We start from the raw sequence: 18,828 nt of genomic DNA on the forward strand, positions 1-18,828 counted from the left end.
GGCTGTTGCCCCGCCGCTCTTTGGGGAGCGAGGCCGAGGTAGGAAAAACAGGGGCAAATGTGATTTTTCGGGGGCTGCGGCGAGGCAAGCGTCTGGCCTGGGAGCCTTGTGCCTCAATGAAATGGTTTTGGCATCGGCGGAGGTTGTGGCTCGGCCACCTTAGCGGCTCGTGCGACAGTTCTTTAAAGTAGTCGCGCTGATGTGCGCTGTTGTAGCGCTGCTGGCTTAGAGGAGTATCGGGATAGAGAGCTGAGAATATTTAATGACTTAAAAGAAACCCTCAAAACCAAACAAAAAATCAATCCCATAACGGAGCATGAGAGAAGTTGGAGACTGTTCATAAAAATATCAGTGAGCTGGGTTTTGGTTTTAACCTTGGGCAAAATTGGGAATGTAATAACACAGAACAAAGCTGAGAGGAGTAATACGTAACAATAAATAGCAGAAAATTCAAAGGTATAGGACTGAAGTTAAAAAAGAAATTAAAATGCCCTTAAAAAAAAGCCCATGGATTATTGTAGAAACAAAATTGATTTTGCAGGTAAGGAGTCTGAACTGCTATGTCATTTTGTGTCACTGCAAGCAAACCACCAGTATATAAGATTTTATTAAAAAATATTTATGTGTGCGCGCATATGCATATATATACACACATATGCATGTTTTGGTTTCTTTTCTGTGTTGTTTCCAAGGTTATTTTTGACCTTTTGCGTGGATGGCTTCCGAGAATGCTCCAGGAACAGGGTAAGAATATGAGGCTTTTTGACACACTTATGTGCTTCCATTATATAAAAAATGAACCAGATCAATTATTCAGGGATGATGAAACTGGAAGTATGTTAAGGCCTTTAGTATAAAGTAAGCTCTAAACCTGTACATTTGAATGTTTTAGAACATGTGACATTTACAGAAATACAGAAAACTTTGGACAAAAACTTTCAGACAAAAGTACGTGGGAGCAGCCTCTGTGGCCTTTTAAGGTGCATGAAATCATGTTATACTAATTTTCAGTGCCTTGTGCTTTTCAGTGATTTGAAGAGAATTATCAGCAACAAAATTAGAAATTCCCTTTTTCTTTAATGTAGTTCTTTCTGTTCTTCAAATGGTCATATGTAGCCTTACATTAGCATTTTAATGTATTTAAGTATATTTGTTTTCAGTGATCATTCAAAACCTGAGTGGATGTTTTATACAAATTTAGTACTTTATATTAGTGCAGCACTGTTCCAACGAAGCTGCGGTTTTGTTGCATTTTGTCAGTTTGATACTTTAATGGACATCTTGCTCTTTCAATGCTTGTTCATCAGTCAGAAATACAATCTCTGTAATTCTCAGCAAAGCATTTGAAGTTATAATCCCTATAATCCTTGTAAAGCAATTTCATGTGCAGTCTATTTTGAGACTGTCCTGGTTATGCCAGTAATATATTTCAGTTTTCTAGACTCTGTTCATTTAATGAATGTTTACTTGTCTAATTTTGCTGTTTAATGTATCAGTTATGTTTAATTTAAATTTACACACTGTTCTTCATATAGTCTTAAGAAATAGTATAACTTTGCAGTTATACTATTTATAGAAAGTTATACAAAGTTTATCTAATCATTTGATTATGTTGTTGCACTTGGTGGATGGCATGAGTAATGCTGCTTTGAGACTATTGGGTTTGAAGAGACTGGTGTCTTTTGACTGTCTCTCCTTGCCATCTGTTGTCTGTTTCCAAGTTTAGAGCTTATCCTTCTGCAAGAATGGTACCCTTTTTGCTTGCAAAATGACTGCCTCAAAATTGTCCCTCTAAAAAAGAAGGAAGATATGAAGGTCAAACTGAACAAGCATTAAACAGTGAGAACTGTTTACCAACGGGGTTTAAGTTTTATTAGATTTTATGTAAAAAAATCACAAACAACAAAACCAAAACCCAACACCTTTGCATTCTTCCCAGAAGTTTACTTTTTTTTACCATTAGAACTGCATAAGAGTATATGATGTAAAGGAATGATAAAAAAAAAAGTGGGGAGGATGTAGTCTAATGTTATAGAAGGTTTCTGAAGTTCAATTTTAGTGCGTTCAACTCTGTTAATATCTCCTGTTTAACTGATAGGTGTTACAGCTATTTATTTCCCCTCTCCCCAGCAGAAAACTGGAGAAAGTGTCTTTTATCTTGCTTATCCAGACTTGCTTCAGACATTAGTCTTTAAGAACAACTTACTGGAATCTCTAATCAGGTGAATAGGGACATGTCTAAAAACACAAGTTTCAGCTAAAAGTCTCGGGCTCATGATGGAGATAGTGTGGCCTAATGGATAAATAGGGTGGTGGTTGTTTGTTTTGGTTTTTGGTGGCAAGAAAGAGATCTTGCACTCTTCTTCTACCTTTTTTTGGTATCAAATACAGGTGAGGATGGCGTTATGATAAGGTTTTGCCTTCATATGCCCAAGACAATTAAGTAACATAATAGACAGTACTCTTGAGATTAATGCCACAAAAATCTGTCGTAACAGTTCTATTGTACTAGTTGTTGCCGTGTGAAGTTCCGCCACTTACATGCTTTCAGTGTTATACTCTACTTTATTTCTCATAATATTTTGTGGACTTAATATAATTTCTGTAAATACATTTGCAGGAATGAAGTGGAAGTCAACTGAATTCTCTTGTGCACTACTGAGACGAAATGACATTCGTGTTTGTGGTGAATGGAAGTCATGGCAGCGTCTAACATGGGAGGGAAAGACATGAGTGGACAATGTGGCGTGACTCGTTCAGATTGCAAATCTTCTGCCTGCTTATGGCAGTGCTGGCTATTGTGGTGCTGGTCCATAATTTTTTTCAGTTAGAGGTAAGTGGAGCCTGCTTATTCTCCAAGAGGGCTTGAGGAACGTTATTCCTCTTTGAGTGTAGGGTTAGAATTGTGACTGACAGCATTTAGCTACAACTTGGAATCACAGAAAATTCAGGCTGGAAGGGATGTCTGGAGGTATTTAATCCTATGCCCTACTCCAAAGGCTAACTTCAAAGTTAGCTTGGATTGCGCAGGATATTGTTGAGTTGAGTTTTGACAGTCTTCAAGGATGGTCAGGTTTCACAACCTGCCTGGGCAGCCTGTTGCAGTGTCGCACCCCTCTCACAGGGAAGAATGTTTCTTTTTATGTGCATGCGGAAGCTGCCTCTTGTCGTTTTAGTGTGTACTTCTGACTTCAGTTCCTCCGTAACTCCCCTTTAGGTAGTGAAAGACTGCAGTTAGATCCCCTCTCAGTCTTCTCCAGACTTTAAAAAAAAAACAAACAACCCAAAGTCTGCTTCCCTTTGTCTCCTTTTGGTCATGTATGTCCAGTCCCCTAATCATCTCAGGGGTTCTTAGCTGGTCTCTCCAGTTAGACTCTGATATGGGGTGTCTGAAAACCAGACACAATGTTCTAGATATGGCTTCACCGAGGTCAAGTTGAGGGGAATTATCACTTTGCTCAATCAGCCAGTTATGCTCTTGTTAATTCATTGCCACAACGCTATGCTGTTGACACATGGTCAGTTTGTGGTCCCTAGGACTCCCTAGGTCTCTTTCTGCAGAACTGTTAGCTAGCTAGTTGATCTCCAGCCTGTACTGATGCAAGTTTTCTTTGCCTTTTCCTTTTTCCCTCTGCTGTGTCTGACTTGCATATTTCTTCATTTTACTTTTCACATTAGCACAGAGGTACTTTCAAACTGCAGTAGTCAGTAACCCCAGGCTAAAGTCAAGACAGATAAAATCACGGAGGATCCGTTCCAGGGAGCCTTGGAGGCTGACCCTGCCCACTGGCTGCCTGCCTGGCCAGACTATCCAGTGCAGCATTTGGTGGGTGAGCATAATAATGCTTAGCCTAATACCTTGTTAAATTCTAGCTATCTTTTATGCATGTTAGCCAATAAATAACTGCTTTATGCTTTTAAGTTGTGTGTATCCTACTTGCAGAGTGTTTTTTTCTCTCCTGGCTAGTGATGCCCAAATGAGTTGAAACGAGATGATGAAAGAGGGGCTGTAAAATTCCCTCTCACTCCCCCAAAATATACTTGAATTGGAAGACATTCAGATAAGGGCAAGGAAGATGTTTGAGAGGTCTAAAATCTCAAGTGGCATAGGATCATTAACTAAAGAATGAATGTTTGTTGCCTATTCCAGTACTAATGGAGACATTCAATAAAAAGTGGAGATGCCGAATTCAGAGGAAGCAGGGTGGGGGGTGCTGTAAGGGATTGCAGCATAGTTGCAGAAGTCCTTGCAGTAAGACTGTGTAGCTGCTAAATGTCTGGATGAATTTATAGAAGAAAAATCCATTAGGGGATACTAAATCTTAAAGTTGTCAACCTTACTGTTTAATAAGTCTCTAAGCTATAAAGTGCTAGAAACTGGATTAAGTCTTAAGGAGGAAGTATCACAACATGTTTGGCCTGTATTCTTTTCCCACATATCTGCAGTTGGAAACTACTGAAAGTCAAAATACTGTGTTTGATGGGCCTTTAGTTAGAGTTAGCATGATCATTTTTGTGTAACATAGAAGGTAGCTTTTCTTTTGTTGTGTCTTTCTGTGGTGTTTTTTTTTTTTTTGCTTCGGATGTGCCACGAACAGTTTTGGTATTTTGAACCTTAGACTATTTTCTTTCTTTTTTCAAATTGTTTCTTAGAGAAAAGGGCTCTGGCAGAGCTTTGAGAGTGAAATGAAAAATGTAGTATGGGTGTTCACTCTGTGCTTTTTCTTGCCACTATTCATGATAAGTATCTACATGGCTTTGTTGACTTTTACATATCTGATATTCCAAACTCAGATAAGTATTGTTTTGCTGGTAAATCTTTATGCCGTAACATGCAACTCCAGCCCTTTTTGTTGTCTTGACTTTTCCGCTCTGGTATTTGTCTCTGTCTTTGGCATAGCTTTCTAGGCAGTCTGGTATAGGTACCTATGCTGATTCTTTTCAGTCAGAGATCAAAGCCAGAAAAAGTCTTAGAAAGCTTTCACAGAATGTCCGTAACCAAATCCGTTCAGGCTCTGGAAGGAGGACTTACTGTTTCTTACTGTTGAGAACATGTTTGCAAATGCATCAGACATGCTTCTCATCCCCAAATCACCTAATCCGGCTGGCTAAAGCTAAAGAGCTAAGGCAATTATCAGCTAGCTCCCAGCTAGCCTCCCTGCTTTTTCTCTTTAGGATTTTATACTTTTTCATGTTGGAATCTTCCCTCATGAATTCTTAAGCTATTAATCATACACTCTCAACAGTCCTACCCATGTCAGAATTTTACTTTTCTTACCTTGTGTTTAAAAAAAAAAAAAAAAAATTATCCTCCCCCCCCCAAAAAAAAAATCAAGCTGTCCACAAAACATTTGATAGCCTGCTGATTGTTTAATTTGCTTTTTTGTATGGACTAAGTCCTCCCTTGAGGTCCACAGTTGACCACTGCATTATAGTACCAGAAGAAATGTATTTTTATTTTATTATACTTTTTTGCAAATGCAGCCAGACAGATAAAATGTTCAATTATCAGGTTGTTGCCAAGGAGCAACATCATCCCTTTAAGATACAGGAGAGTTTGTATATTTGTATCAATTGCTTTTAGAGTGACAGAGGCACTTCAGCATTGGTTGTGAGCATTCTTTTATTTAAAAGCACTGAGAAAAGAGAGTGTATAGGGAGAGGGGAATTTTCTTGCAAGGATGAAGGAATGGTGTATGGCATCATACAGCTGAAGCTGAACAAAAGAACTATGTAACACAGTTTTGTTTGCTGCTAAATTGCAGGTGCCTACAAAAGATAACTGCATCATCTTATTTGGATTATTGCTGGAATATTTGTCTGTCAGGTGATGGCTTTTTAGGATTGGCGTTGACATTTAGAGTAACTTAGCATCCACTCAGCATTGTGAGACAATAGAGACGGTGAACTGATCTCATGCCTATCTTTGACAAAAAATAGTGATAAAGTACCTGGAGTGTAAAATTACTGAAAATAAGATGACTGACCTTTCAGTAATTGGTATTTGTTCAGTTTCAAATATCGTCTGCTGCATAAGTTAAAACTCTCTATTGGGCAAACTAGAACTTCACCCCTGCCCCCTATGCCTGTCACCTGGGAATCTCCTGTGGTATTTCCTGCTCTAATGTTAGTGACATGCAAGTTCACAGCAATTGTTCTGAATGCACGAGGACAAGCTAAGAGTTACAGCTGGTGGCAAATATTGGGCAATGAGTTGGGGTTCCACCTTTTCAGCAGCAATTGAAATACTCAACTTTTTTATCAGCCACCAACATTACTGTGTTTAACTGAGGACAAGTGTTCATTGCAGGTCTAACCAAGCACCCTGTGACCCTTCTAGAATATCTTTGAGAGCATGATTGCCTGGATGTGGCTATATGTTATATATAATTTTTGCTTAGTTGGCAGTGAGAATACTAAAAGCTGAGGAGTTGAGCTGAAACTTTCATTAGTTTTCCTGAAAATACAGCTTGCTTTTTTCCTTTTTATGACATCTTTCATGCACCAGGAACAGCTTGTGGATTTTTTTTTTTGTGCTTAATTGACATGTAATCCATTCTGTCCTGCCTGATTACTTGGCAGACATCCATTAAATTACACATTTGGGTTCTGGTTAACTTCAGAATGCAGCAAATAAAAAATAATAAAAAACAAAAGACAAAACAAAAAACCCAACATACACACCTTCTTCCCCCAGCTAAAACCAACCAACCAAACCCCTTGGGAATCACATTCAAAATCAAGGCACCTTGAATGGAGTATATATGCAAATCAGCAAAGCAGGACAAGTGTTATTCAACATGGAAGTTGTATCAAAAACTAAAGGAGTCTGTGTCATCAGATAAAGGAAGAGGACTCTTGAGAAATCTTGAGAAATGCTTTTTATCTGCCCAACTTAAAGAAATTTTATTTTATTTTGGCTGCTAACTAGAGTACAGAGCCCACAGTTCTGCATGGGCTCAGTATGACTTCTTAACATACAGGAGCCAGAGAGATTTGGAAATGCCACTGAAGAGAGGGTAGGGAATGGAGTGAGGACACACTAAGCTATTGATCTGCCTCAGGAGGAGCCATGTGTATCTATAGGGACAGGAGAGCTTGAGCACTTGTTTGGAGATGAGCCTGGGAAGCACTTAAAAAAGGAAGGCTGTTTGGAAAGCTTTCCTATTCCAGTCAAGGACCTTTGGAATATTAATTGACTCTGAAGCTTTCCTTGCCTTAACTGGAAAATGGAATCTCTGTAGTATTTTCTCCTGTGAATAGCATACATGATGTAGTTTACTTTCACACGTAAGCTTATAATTCATGCTGTAATACATGTTCCTGTTTGGGCTTGGGAGAAGGCTGTAAAGGTGAACAAGGATGTTACAGAAAGAATGGTCCTTCAGGATGTTGAAGAAACTCTGGTTTTACCTTCGTAGGGTTGGGTTGTTTTTTTTTTCCCCTTGAAGATTGACTGAGGAAATGTTTGTGGTGTGTTCTATTCTGCTTTATGGGTCACAACCTGGAGATGCTCGAGTTGAAGCGACAGTGCTTTTCCAGGATCTCAGCTGCATCCAAGTGAAGAGCTTTGGCCTGGTGCTTCGTTAAAAAGGCTGTGTAGGTGGACTGCTTTAGAGACATCAAACTATGTTCTCTGTTCTGTCTTCTGTATGAGTTTGGCTTGGTGTTGTCTGCACTCTTTTCCACTGGAAGATACAGCCCTTGGAAAGACTTCAGAAAGGCTAGCTCGGCCATGACTGGCATTTTACATCTCTGTCAGAAAGACTGGGTTAAAAACCCTGAAGAAATTTATAGAAAGTTAAAAATAGTGATAGGTCTGTTTTTAAGGCCTTCTTAGATAGCCATCTCTCTTCTTCACTTGAAAAGATTTTTTTTTTCCCAGGCCACCCCGCCTTTGAAGTATGAACCATTGAAGAACCAACTGAAATACAGAAACTTTCTCTTGAGACCTTACACTGGACAGAAGAATTAATCAAATACACATATTGCCCTTCTCCACCCATTCTTAGGAAAATGCTTAAATAGTTCTGCTGGCTGAGACATGATTACCAGCTTGTTGGATGCATCAAAAATATATAGCTAACTTTTAAAAGTATTTCCATGCAGTGTTTCCTGTTATGCATATGCATGAGCAAGTGAAAGGAAGAAGTTGTGAAGGTATTCAAAAATAGAAACTTGGCTTAGCTCAAGAATGCATGTGAGCAAGATTTAAAGTAGAACTGTGCCTGAGACCCATTCTCAGCTTTGCCTTAAATTTACTGGATTGATAAAAGTAGTGACACATGTGCATTTTTGCCTGCTGTGATGGAAAATGGAAATAATTATGAATTACCTCACGTGACCTTCAGGGAAAATTTGTTAAATCCTGGGTGGAAATGTAAAACAGAAGCAAAAGCTTCTATTGTGATAACATTTTGTGTATCTGTGGGTACCTGTCAATTTACATTTTATAGTTAAAATGTAACAATTTACAATTGCACATTTTATAATTACCAGAGATATCAAACAGAGAAGATTCTGTGTATCCATCCTACATCCTAGTGTTCTCATTATCCTCTTGCTCTTAAGCTGATCAAAACCAACTGCTTACGTAACAGGCTTCGAAAGCCTGTTTCTATTGCTTGTTAGGTTTACCTTTCTTCTAAAAGAGTGTGTTGAATCTCTGTGTTGTTCAAATGACTTTAGTATACTGGCAAATTCAAATAAATTGTAGCCGGGGGAAGCTATTTAGTATGTATATGTACTGTAGGCGATATTTCAACAGACTAAAAGGTTTATAATAAACAAGGCTGTAATGTAAGCGTTGGGAACTCTAGTATATTACTGAGCAGTTAATTATGGAGGAAGTAAATGGAAAACTGTAGGATATTGGTAAGTACAATGATCTTTTAAAAAAATTGAAATAGTGTAGTTTTAATTTTTTTAGCAATCTTTCAAATCTAAACTAGCTTATTCTCTGGTGCCATGTGAATGGTATGTTGTATAATTAAACCTTTGCTTGAAAAATGGTTTAATGTATTTTGGTTCTCTGTGAAATACGACTGTGGATAAGTTCTACTATATACACCTGATAATTAAGTATTCCTTTACTGCTGATTTTGTGCATATTTGAGGTGTAAGTTTGGATTTGCTGATTAGAAATCTCACAGGTAGCTCTGAAGTTTTAGATTGTGCTATTTTTTAAATTTCCCTAATGCAAACCTGCAAAATTGTGTGATGTCATGAAGATGGTGTCTCTGCAGTCATTTGCATAAAAATACAGTTTTGTACACTGAACTCAAGTCACAGCAGAAGCCTGCTCTCTTAGCCTAGTCTTGTATTTAACTATTTTGATTTTTAAACTCTTGTGTGGATTAGGTGATGCTCTGGTTGTGTTTCATTTGGCTTTAGAAGAAGCTCTATAGAGATTTTAAAATCTTAAAAATAAACAAACAAATCGGGGTTTTTTTCCCCAGTTTAGTCCTAGCTTGTCCTAGACTATTTTACTTGCCCACTAGTTCATGAATTCATTGCCCCCCTGAAGCATTCCTTTCTTTTCTTCCACTTTTAATCTGTAGACTACAGGGAAACCCGCATTCCAGATAATTAGATACGAAGCGATGCGAGCGTGACCAGATAAATGACCACAGCTGCTACATGCAGCAGACTTCTCTAGAAGAGGGTGTATTAGCTTCATCTGCAGTGTAATGTCGCAAAGAAACCCTGTTTCCTTCCATTATATTGGGAAGCTATTAGACCTCATTGTGCTTGAAGACTAAAATGTTACTAGAGTAAGAAAATGAATCATGAGTTACAATTTACGATTTATTCATACAACCTTTTGTAATTTTTTTCACATTGCTGATATTTACAGAATACACTGGTAGCCAAAATACTACCACAGAAAATATTTTGCCAGATTTATATAAAAGCCTCTTTGCCGGAGCATGGTAATGACCTGTCTCTTTAGAAAGCCCACAGTGAAAGTAATAGATCTGTGTATTTTAGTAAATTTGTTTCATTTGGTCAGCTTCAAAGCTCTGTAAAGCAAAGCCCAGTTCTTGGGATCATTGCCTGACAAACATCCATTATTCATAGTGTTTCATTTAATAGCACAGTTTCACGTAATCTTTTTCCTCCCCAGCACCTGGATGATGACACAGTTTCCGGATCAAATTGGATAACAGAAAACAATGTCCAGCACTCTCTATCACAGACAACCAAAACTACGAGGAAGCCTTACTGTGGTTACAAGCAGCAGATTTTGTCCAAAAGAGAACAAGCAGAGCAGGAATCGTTGCTTGCTGCAATACAGTGGCCAAAACCCCCGGAGGGCAAAATTGCGTTTGTACAAAGCACTGATCCTGCACGTAGTGACTTTGTGATTGTGAAGCCCAGCAAGTTCTTCAAGGTGGGCGATCAGTTAGAGGTGCTTGTTCGTATGAAGGATTTCCAAGGAAAAGCCAAGCAGTATGGTGGAGACTATCTACAGGCACGAATTCACTCTCCTCTGCTGAAAGCTGGAGCAACAGGAAGGATTGTAGATTGCCATAATGGCTTTTACAAAGTCTTCTTTACCCTGCTTTGGCCAGGAGAGGTCGAAGTTTCTGTGTCACTTGTCCATCCAAGTGAAGCAATCCAAGTCCTCTTGCGTTTACGAGAAGAAAGGCCAGACAGGGTCTATTTCAAAAGCTCATTCAAGTCTGGGAGATACTCAGAAACCACTGAGTGCAATGTGTGCTTGCCTGGAGATCTCCCGGTCTGTAACTTCACAGATCTCTACACGGGTGAGCCATGGTTCTGTTACAAGCCTCGAAAACTGTCCTGTGCCAGCAGAATCAGCCATGCCAAGGGTGGATATCAAAAAGGTCTTCTGACGCAAGAGGAAAGCCTCTTTTTCCAAAGGTATGTATGTTGTTGAATTTATATATACTCAGTCAAGTAATTTTTGAAATACAAGCTTTAGGTTATTGGTGAAATATGACAGATTGTCTTAGAGGAGGTGCGTATCTGCAGGAGCAGGTGTTTCATGTCAATTGTTGAATATTCTCTTCCCCTCTATTCAGCCATGCAAGAACATAGTAACCTTAAACTAAAGAAATTTGGACTATAGTTCTCTCTCTCTGCTTTGAATTCAACCCTGCTGCTAAATTTCACAAGAGCGTGCTGTCTAAATCTGGTGGTCGTTTGGGGGACTGTTTCCTTATTTTTTGTTTCCACAGCTACGCTTGCAATACCAATAACAGTGCTTTAAGATGTATTTGTGGCCAAGCCTGAACTACCTAAAAAGGTCCAGGTTTTAGGCTTATTTTTACACGAAATACCAATTGCCTTTATCCTCAGCAAAAGTCACCTAACGTAATGCAATGTGTTCCTTGTTGCTCAGTATGACTTTCAAATCTTGGGAATAATTTTAAGTCACTCATGAAGAAAACCCCTGGCGCAACAAACTGGTGAGCGATACCTGTGCAAGCGGAAATGATCTCTGCATGTTATATAAAATGTCAAGTTAAATTAGTTTCACAATCATCTTTTTCTTCTGCATTCAGCATTTTAAAAAGATACATCTCTTAACGCATGGGTAGATGTCATAGGACTGCTTCTGTATATACCCTCAGCTGAAATTAGACAAAGTTAGCTACTGTGTAGTGCCAGAATTGTAGCTGTAGGCTGCTGCCTTGCTCTCCAAAAAAGGTATTGAAAGAAAGTGTTTCAGCAGTATGTCCACTTGAGGCTTAAATTGCAAAAGTTTTGAGAGTAGGAGCTTCAGATAGTTTAATTAGGAAAGTGTGTCTGCATGTTTGTCATTGAAGACCAGAAATCAAAAGTAAGTATCGGTGAAATTGGCTTTTGGCTATTTCTTATCAAGTTTGTAAGTGGGTCTTTTGACTTTCTGTGCCTCAGGCAGTTCATCTGTAAAATATGGCTGACACTGATTGGTGATTCTTCCAAATGGGACTGGGAATTTGTTTTTGCTTGTTTTGGTTTTTGTTTGTTTCCTTCAGCTCCGAGATCCTTGACTGAAATGGCTTATAGGAATTCCAAATAATTTATTTCTTAAATAGAGAAAATCATTAGACGGGGATTTTCTTTAAAAACAGCAACGAAAGACAGAACAAGAGCCTAGAATTAAATCTCTGCATTTGTTGCAGCTGTACAATAGTGATATGTGTCCAACACAAAATGATCAGAATTCCTTGGCGTCCACCCACAAATACTTCTGAGGTCTGTTGGGTTTTTGGGGGATGAGCTTTGTTTCTCTGTTCAACAAATTGCTGTCCCACTGGAAGACCTTATTGGTGGAGATATTTGAAGTTTGTTGGGCGTTGGCTAGTACTACCGTCCCCCACCCCAGAGGCAGGACACACCATGGGCAGCCTAGTCTAGAGCTAGAACTGCAGGGGGTGGTGGTGCTGGACCGCTACAAGCTCTGCTACCTACGGTGGAGCAGGCTGTGGGATTACAGGGGCTGAAAGGTAAATACCTCAAGAGAGGTATTTACTGTAGTAAGCACCTACGGAGAGCTGACAGAGCTGGGAGCTGGCATACCCGTCCAATGCTTTATCTCCTGGCGGAGGTACATGTACCACAAGCTGGGAACTTCCCATCTTTGTGGGGAATCCCCCAAAGCTTCTTGCAGACCTCTGATAGCTTGATAGCTTTAACTACGTTTGTGCCAGTAATAGTGTGCACAAGATTTGTGCCTTAGTGCTACAAAATTTTTAATTCTGATTCAGAATAGTGATATTAATTGAGGAAATTAATACAGAATTAATTCAGCTGTAGTAGGTAGAGTAAACTTAAAGTAAAATATTCTTATTGCAAGTCCTATGTGCTTTTTGAAGTGGGTTAAGAAAAAATGAGATTAATATTACCTTCAAATTTCACAGCCTTACTATATTATTACTATTAATTTTTGTTCCAGTGATGTGAATATCAAAAGGCCAATACTCTCCAGTGGACCTGATTCAGTGATTGTAAAGCCCAAGGCATTTACAGGTAAAGTAAACTTTAAAAGATTCTTGTGTATAATTCATAATTAAATTTATATTAAAAAAAAGCATGAGGTAATAATTCATTTGTTTGTTTTCATAGCGTGGAATAGAAATTAACTTTTAAATTTGTATTGAGAAAATGAGGGCTTTTGGGTGTTACTGTACTGTAAGTTCAGTGCTAATAACAAAATTGTCTAAAATTACATACATAAATGGGATTGTTTAGAAAAAAATAACTAAGTTTGTTTTCTTGCCAAAAGTGTCTTTTTTTCTAGCATTTACTCAGAGATGGAAAATGTCTTACAGTAACTGCTCACCAAACTCTGAAGCTAATCTAGCAAAACCAGCTGTGTGGTGTTTCTTAATTTCTTCCTGTCTTAAGAATTTTGTCTAACATAATTTTGACAATTTGCATTTAAGTATCACTATCATTTTTGTTACCACAGGATGTCAAGACCTGCAATTGTGGACCAGAACCTAATTGTTCTGCACCCTGTTTAAAAACAGAACAAAGAGACAGTCCTTACTAAGTTAAACTTCGAGGTTTTGTCTCATTCATATCCATGTGCACGCTTTTTATGCCTCTAAAAAGCCTGCATAAAATGTGATACTTAAAGAATTACTTCTTAATTGAAAGCTTTTCAGGTGTTTTTTTCTATAAGGTTGTAGGAGACTTTAAAGGTAGAGTTCCTGACCTGATCAATAAAGTCTTAACAGAAAACAGCCTACAGCATTTCTTGCTTTTAGCCTTGCTGTTTGTTAAAAAAAATAAAGTGCTGCTATTAGGCCAGCCGTGCTTTCCCTGCTTTCTTCCTCCAGATCCTTTAGATGACATGTTTTTCATTGCTTTTTTTATTTTATATATTTTCTCACAGAAACTGTTGGAAATTTGAAATTCAACTTCATCACCCTTTTTTCAGGAGTTACAGATGATCAAAGCCTGCCTGCAATTTCCTGGGGATTAATGATGGGTTAGAAAGGGTTGATAGGAATAGCACAGTATTCCTCAGGGAAATTCCTTCTAAGAACAGTCTCTGAATAAATAAACTGAATACATTGGTATAATGATTGTGGATATATGGATTTGTTAGGACTGATGGCACACTTAAATTCATTGTTCTGCTGTTGGTTTTGCACATGCTTTTCTGTTTGGGGGTAAATGTAGATCAAGTTGATTTTTAAAACTTTATTTTTCTGAAATATAACCTTTTATTTCTATTCTTGGTTTGTAACTATTCAGATTGGAGCTTTTACTTTCTTCTGTAAAATCCAAAAGTAATGGCTTTCTGAATTCTGGAGTAAAACTGATATGATACTATATACAGATTTGAAATGTTGGTATTACATTTAGTGTGAGGCACCAAAAACTTGTTCTAGTAGCATTTATATATATATATGCATAGTCTAAGAATCAATTGAAAAGGTAAAAAAGGGAAATGTTTTTACATCAAAACCCAAGAAACAAATGAACTGAAGTTGTGAATTCACATTTTTAATAAGTCTTTCATTACATGACCATATGAAGGGTTTTTCCTTTTCTTTGTAGGACTCCTGTTTCATACATACTGGATGAGTCAACATTACTGGCTGGGTTTTTTTTTTTTTTCTCCTTCTTCTTTCATTGGATGTGTTGCCTGATTTAAAGAATCATCCAAAGATAAAATTTTGAAATGGCTTTTTCTGTGGTACTCATTATTATAGTCTTTACGTTATACACACATAACAGTAGTTTGCTTTTTACAGTGTCCCTGTGAGGTCTCAGGAGGTTAACATCTACCAATGCAAGACATGGAGAACATTGTATAGAAACAGTGAGACCAGAAATGCCTATTAGGGATGGGTGTTTAAAGATGCATATGGCCTGATGTTTTGAGTGTTTAGAATTTGGCAACACCTGTGTTATAATGAAGTGTCTACCAGAGGACGCTTCTGGGCACTGGAATTCCACTGCCTGTACTTTTTCACAGTTATACCAGTACCTGGTATGATTTTGGCCATGGCAATATGTGCTTTCCCAAGCAGCTGCAAGTTAGGACAGGCCAGGGACTGTTCTTAGCAGGTAGTCTCCATGCCAGGGTGTAAAAGTGTTTAAATAGCTGGACATGGCTGCTCCACACAGCTCCAGGGAACAGCTCCATGCTTGTTCAGTTTAGGTATTTGAATACACATGTGATAAAGGAGAAACCTGTAATGACCTCATGGAAATTTGATGTACTACTATCACACTGGACACTAAGAGAAATATAGCAATGTTTGACTGACATAACCATGAGACTGCAGCTTCTCCTCCTGTAATCTCTGGCCCTTGCGTGCAATGTACCATCCAACTTCTGCTGGTTAAACGGGTGTCCTGCAGAACAGAGCTTCCCTGGTGTAGTCTAATTACTCTTCAGAGGACAGCCTATCTGTCCTGGTTTAAGCTGAATTGACCACTGGGGACATAGGGCACCCCAGATGGGACCGACAGAGGCTCCTCCCACCTCTCTTCAAAGAGAGAGGCAGAGGAGGGAAAAGGAGACTTAGGAGTTTAGAAGGAACTAAACTACTTCAGTGAAATATTGGTAGTAAAATACAAAGGAAATAATGAAATATACAAACCCATATCAAGTTCTCAGGACAACAATCACGTCACCAGCTGGCGCTGGGGCAGTCCCAGCCTGGACTCAGTGATGGATGGGAACTGGATTACGGATCTGGATTTAGGATCGGGATCAAAGGCAGATAAACAGACAGAGTCTTCCTCAGACATCGGCCATTGAAGAAAGAGGGCTGACCCTTTGATCTCTCGGTTTTTATACTGAGCATGAGGCAGATGGGATGGAATACCCTGTTGGTCAGTTTTGGGTCACCTGTCCTGTCCGCTCCTCCCCGCAGGTGGGACCTGTCTTCGGTTTTCCTCTTCTGACCCTCCAACAGGCCAAATAACCAAGTTATCTGCCCTTGGGTGTTACAGCAGTAAGAGCGAGCCTCTGCATACCATGCCTGGGCATCAGCTATAAACATAGGTCTTAACACTCTGAGAGCGAACAGTGTCTGCACAATATGCTGTTAGTTTCAAGAGTTAGAAGAGGCCCAGCTAAGAAGCAAAGTTACTGAACAAAAATCGGTCCTATTTTACCTCAAACCAGGATGCCATCCCAGGCAGTAAAAGAGGAAGCAGAGAGAAGGTATGAAGTTCATGGAATTAGAGACTCTCATAATTCGTACATTCTCAAAGGGCATATATAAAACTCTTGGTCATAGCTTTAATTCTGGCATTTCGTAGTTTTGGAGTCCTTATGCTTCAGACTTTACTCTTCTAGCATGTGTGGTTGGAGCTGGAGTGTCCGTGCGTGTTATTCAATAGACGCATTTGTTGTTGTTGTTTTTTTTCAAATTATTTTTAATGGTTTTTGAGTGGTACCAGGTTGTCCCCTGGGGGTTGGTGTCCGGTGCAGCAGGGCAGAGGCTGCCGGCGCGGAGCGCTGCCGTGGGCAGACAGACCGCTAGAGGGGAGCAGCGCGCTTTGGCACAGCGCGTTGCGGGTGGCGGGCGGCCGAGGGAGCCTGGGGGCTCGGGGCTCCGAAGAAGGGGATCCGCTGATCTTTCTGCCTGTGCTCCTCTATATCTTTTGCAAACATCCGCGGTTGAGCATTTCTCTCGAAGTATGAAAGATGTCAGATACTTACTATTTTTACTTTCTCATCAGAGATACCGTTTAAACCAAGCTAAACTATAATATTTCAACCAACTCTGTCAGTAGTTGCAGGTTTTCCTGCAGAAACGGAAGGTGAAATACTTGGGCTTACAGAAGCATAATGCATCAAGCTTTTTAATCTACGTGGTACATCATACTCTTTTGCTTTATACTAGAGAAAATGTTCATACATCACTGGCTGTATGTCCATGAAGGTTATGGAGGCTGGTTTGTTGCATGTTAATTTCAAAGAATTCTTCTCTTCCAGATTCAAGCAGTATGGACAGAGCTGAAGATGCCACAGTTTCCCCTTCTGGTTATTATTATGAAGACCAGTGGAGGTCCAGAACACACTGGATCCATCATTTTAACAACTCAGATGATATAACCAAATGCTTGCAAGGAAAAGTAATCCACTTGTTTGGAGACTCTACAATAAGGCAGTGGTTTGAATATCTGACAGCATTTGTTCCAGGTTATTTTTTTGTTTTGTTTTGTCCTTAAAGACCTTTGCAAAGCATATTTCTCACATCTCAGACACAGAATTGATCTTACTGAATGACAAAACAAAGGAAGAAGAAAGGCAAAACATCATCAGAAGTGCTGGCAGAGAGGCAGTTAGTCAAATGTTTGAGCAGACACTGGAAACACAGGCCTTGGAAATGGGGTCACGAGGTATCTGCAAAGTTGTCCTTGTAAAATGTTTCGCCAATGAGGACTGCTGCTGTGGCTGTGAGTTAAGGTGGCCACCTGGGGGACACAGCAGAAGTCACTTAGGTGCCTGTGTAAGGCCTTGCAGCATTCCAGTAACACAAGTAATTTTGGAATGAAGTAGCAAATTACTTCCCTTACTGTTGATTGGGTTTGGACCCTTTCTTGTATTTCCATTATTTTAACTTAAATAACAGAATTTCAGTAGCCTAGCGTGATGGATATTCCTCCCTTACCCCTAAAGCAATTAAATTGTGTTGGAACACAGACTTTGAGATTCCTTAATGCCTACAAGTTTAAATCATCTTTAAATTTAATGGAGTCCTAAAGTTGCCGGAAGGGTTCCCGTGAACACTGGATTCACAGGGCAACAATGACTGAAGGAGTCCATTTGGAAAATTTCTTTTTTACAAGAAAAAGAGAAGCTATAGTTTGGGAAACTTGGAAAAGGCATTGACAGCCTTGTGAGTTCAGGTATGCTGTCTTGGAAATTTCAACGCCCATAAATTCCACTCTGAAATATGTAGCTAGCACGTGGATGACGCTCATCTTCTGTTTCATTTTAGAGTTCTTAGAATTTTGTTCAGGTTTCCTTCTCTACTGCTACTTTTGCCCTGTGGTCCTAGCATCTTGTTGATAGCTTTAATCTCTTATGCTGTCTTTCACTAATGCTTGCTCTTGGGTTTTCAGATCTAGTGGAATTTAACCTGGGGAGTCCTAAGAACGTGGGCCCTTTCATGGCTGTGGACCTGAAGCACAATATCCTACTGAAGTTTCGCTGTCACGGGCCGCCCATTCGCTTTTCAACAGTTTTCAGCAGTGAACTGCGCTACATTGCCAACGAACTGAATGGCATCGTGGGTGGGAGAAACACGGTGATAGCCATAACTATATGGTCCCACTTCAGCACTTTCCCTGTGGAAGTGTATATCCGGCGGCTGAGGAACATTCGGAGATCAATTATTCAACTGCTGGATCGCAGCCCCAAGACTTTAATCATCATCAGAACCGCTAACGTTCAGGAGCTTGGGCCAGAAGTGAGCCTCTTTAACAGTGACTGGTATTCCTTTCAGCTTGATTCTGTCATGAGGAAAATGTTCTCAGGAATTGCTGTGCACTTTGTGGATGCTTGGGAGATGTCTCTGGCTCATTACTTGCCACATAACTTGCACCCAAAAGAAGTCATTGTTAAGAATCAAATAGATGCGTTTTTATCTTACGTGTGCCCTCTGCAAACTTAGCACAAGTAGGTATCCCTATGTCATCTTTTGCTGTAGCAGATGTAAAGTTGCTCTTTGGAGCTATCGAATTGTGCTGCATGGTATGGAGGAACTCTGGTTCCCTGGTTATTGTCTTTGCATGCAGTATAAGCGGGTGGCCTTAACTCTGGGTAGCTGTGAAGGATGGTAAAGAGGAGTTGACTGTTCAGGCCATATCTTCCTGCAAGGTTGATTCCTTTCAACA

General features: G+C 39.5%; 1 protein-coding gene across 1 annotated transcript; it reads left to right on the forward strand.

The window, feature by feature from the left end:
• Window positions 1-2,740: 2,740 nt before the first annotated feature.
• NXPE3 (neurexophilin and PC-esterase domain family, member 3) lies at window positions 2,741-18,605 on the forward strand. The gene is made up of 5 exons (XM_009891636.1): window positions 2,741-2,833; window positions 10,127-10,887; window positions 12,908-12,981; window positions 16,922-17,128; window positions 18,055-18,605. Exons 1-5 carry the CDS (start codon window positions 2,741-2,743, stop codon window positions 18,603-18,605), a joined length of 1,686 nt encoding a protein of 561 aa, XP_009889938.1.
• Window positions 18,606-18,828: the final 223 nt, after the last annotated feature.

Source organism: Charadrius vociferus, unplaced genomic scaffold (assembly GCF_000708025.1).
Source record: "Charadrius vociferus isolate BGI_N301 unplaced genomic scaffold, ASM70802v2 scaffold329, whole genome shotgun sequence".
Taxonomy (NCBI): Eukaryota; Metazoa; Chordata; class Aves; order Charadriiformes; family Charadriidae; genus Charadrius; species Charadrius vociferus.

Excerpts from the sequence above, each read along its gene's own strand:
- NXPE3 (XM_009891636.1), top strand. The coding sequence starts at position 2,741 with ATGTGGCGTGACTCGTTCAGATTGCAAATCTTCTGCCTGCTTATGGCA. Across the intron at positions 2,834-10,126 it reads ATAATTTTTTTCAGTTAGAG|CACCTGGATGATGACACAGT; the intron begins GTAAGTGGAGCC and ends TTTCCTCCCCAG. Across the intron at positions 12,982-16,921 it reads AAAGCCCAAGGCATTTACAG|ATTCAAGCAGTATGGACAGA; the intron begins GTAAAGTAAACT and ends CTTCTCTTCCAG.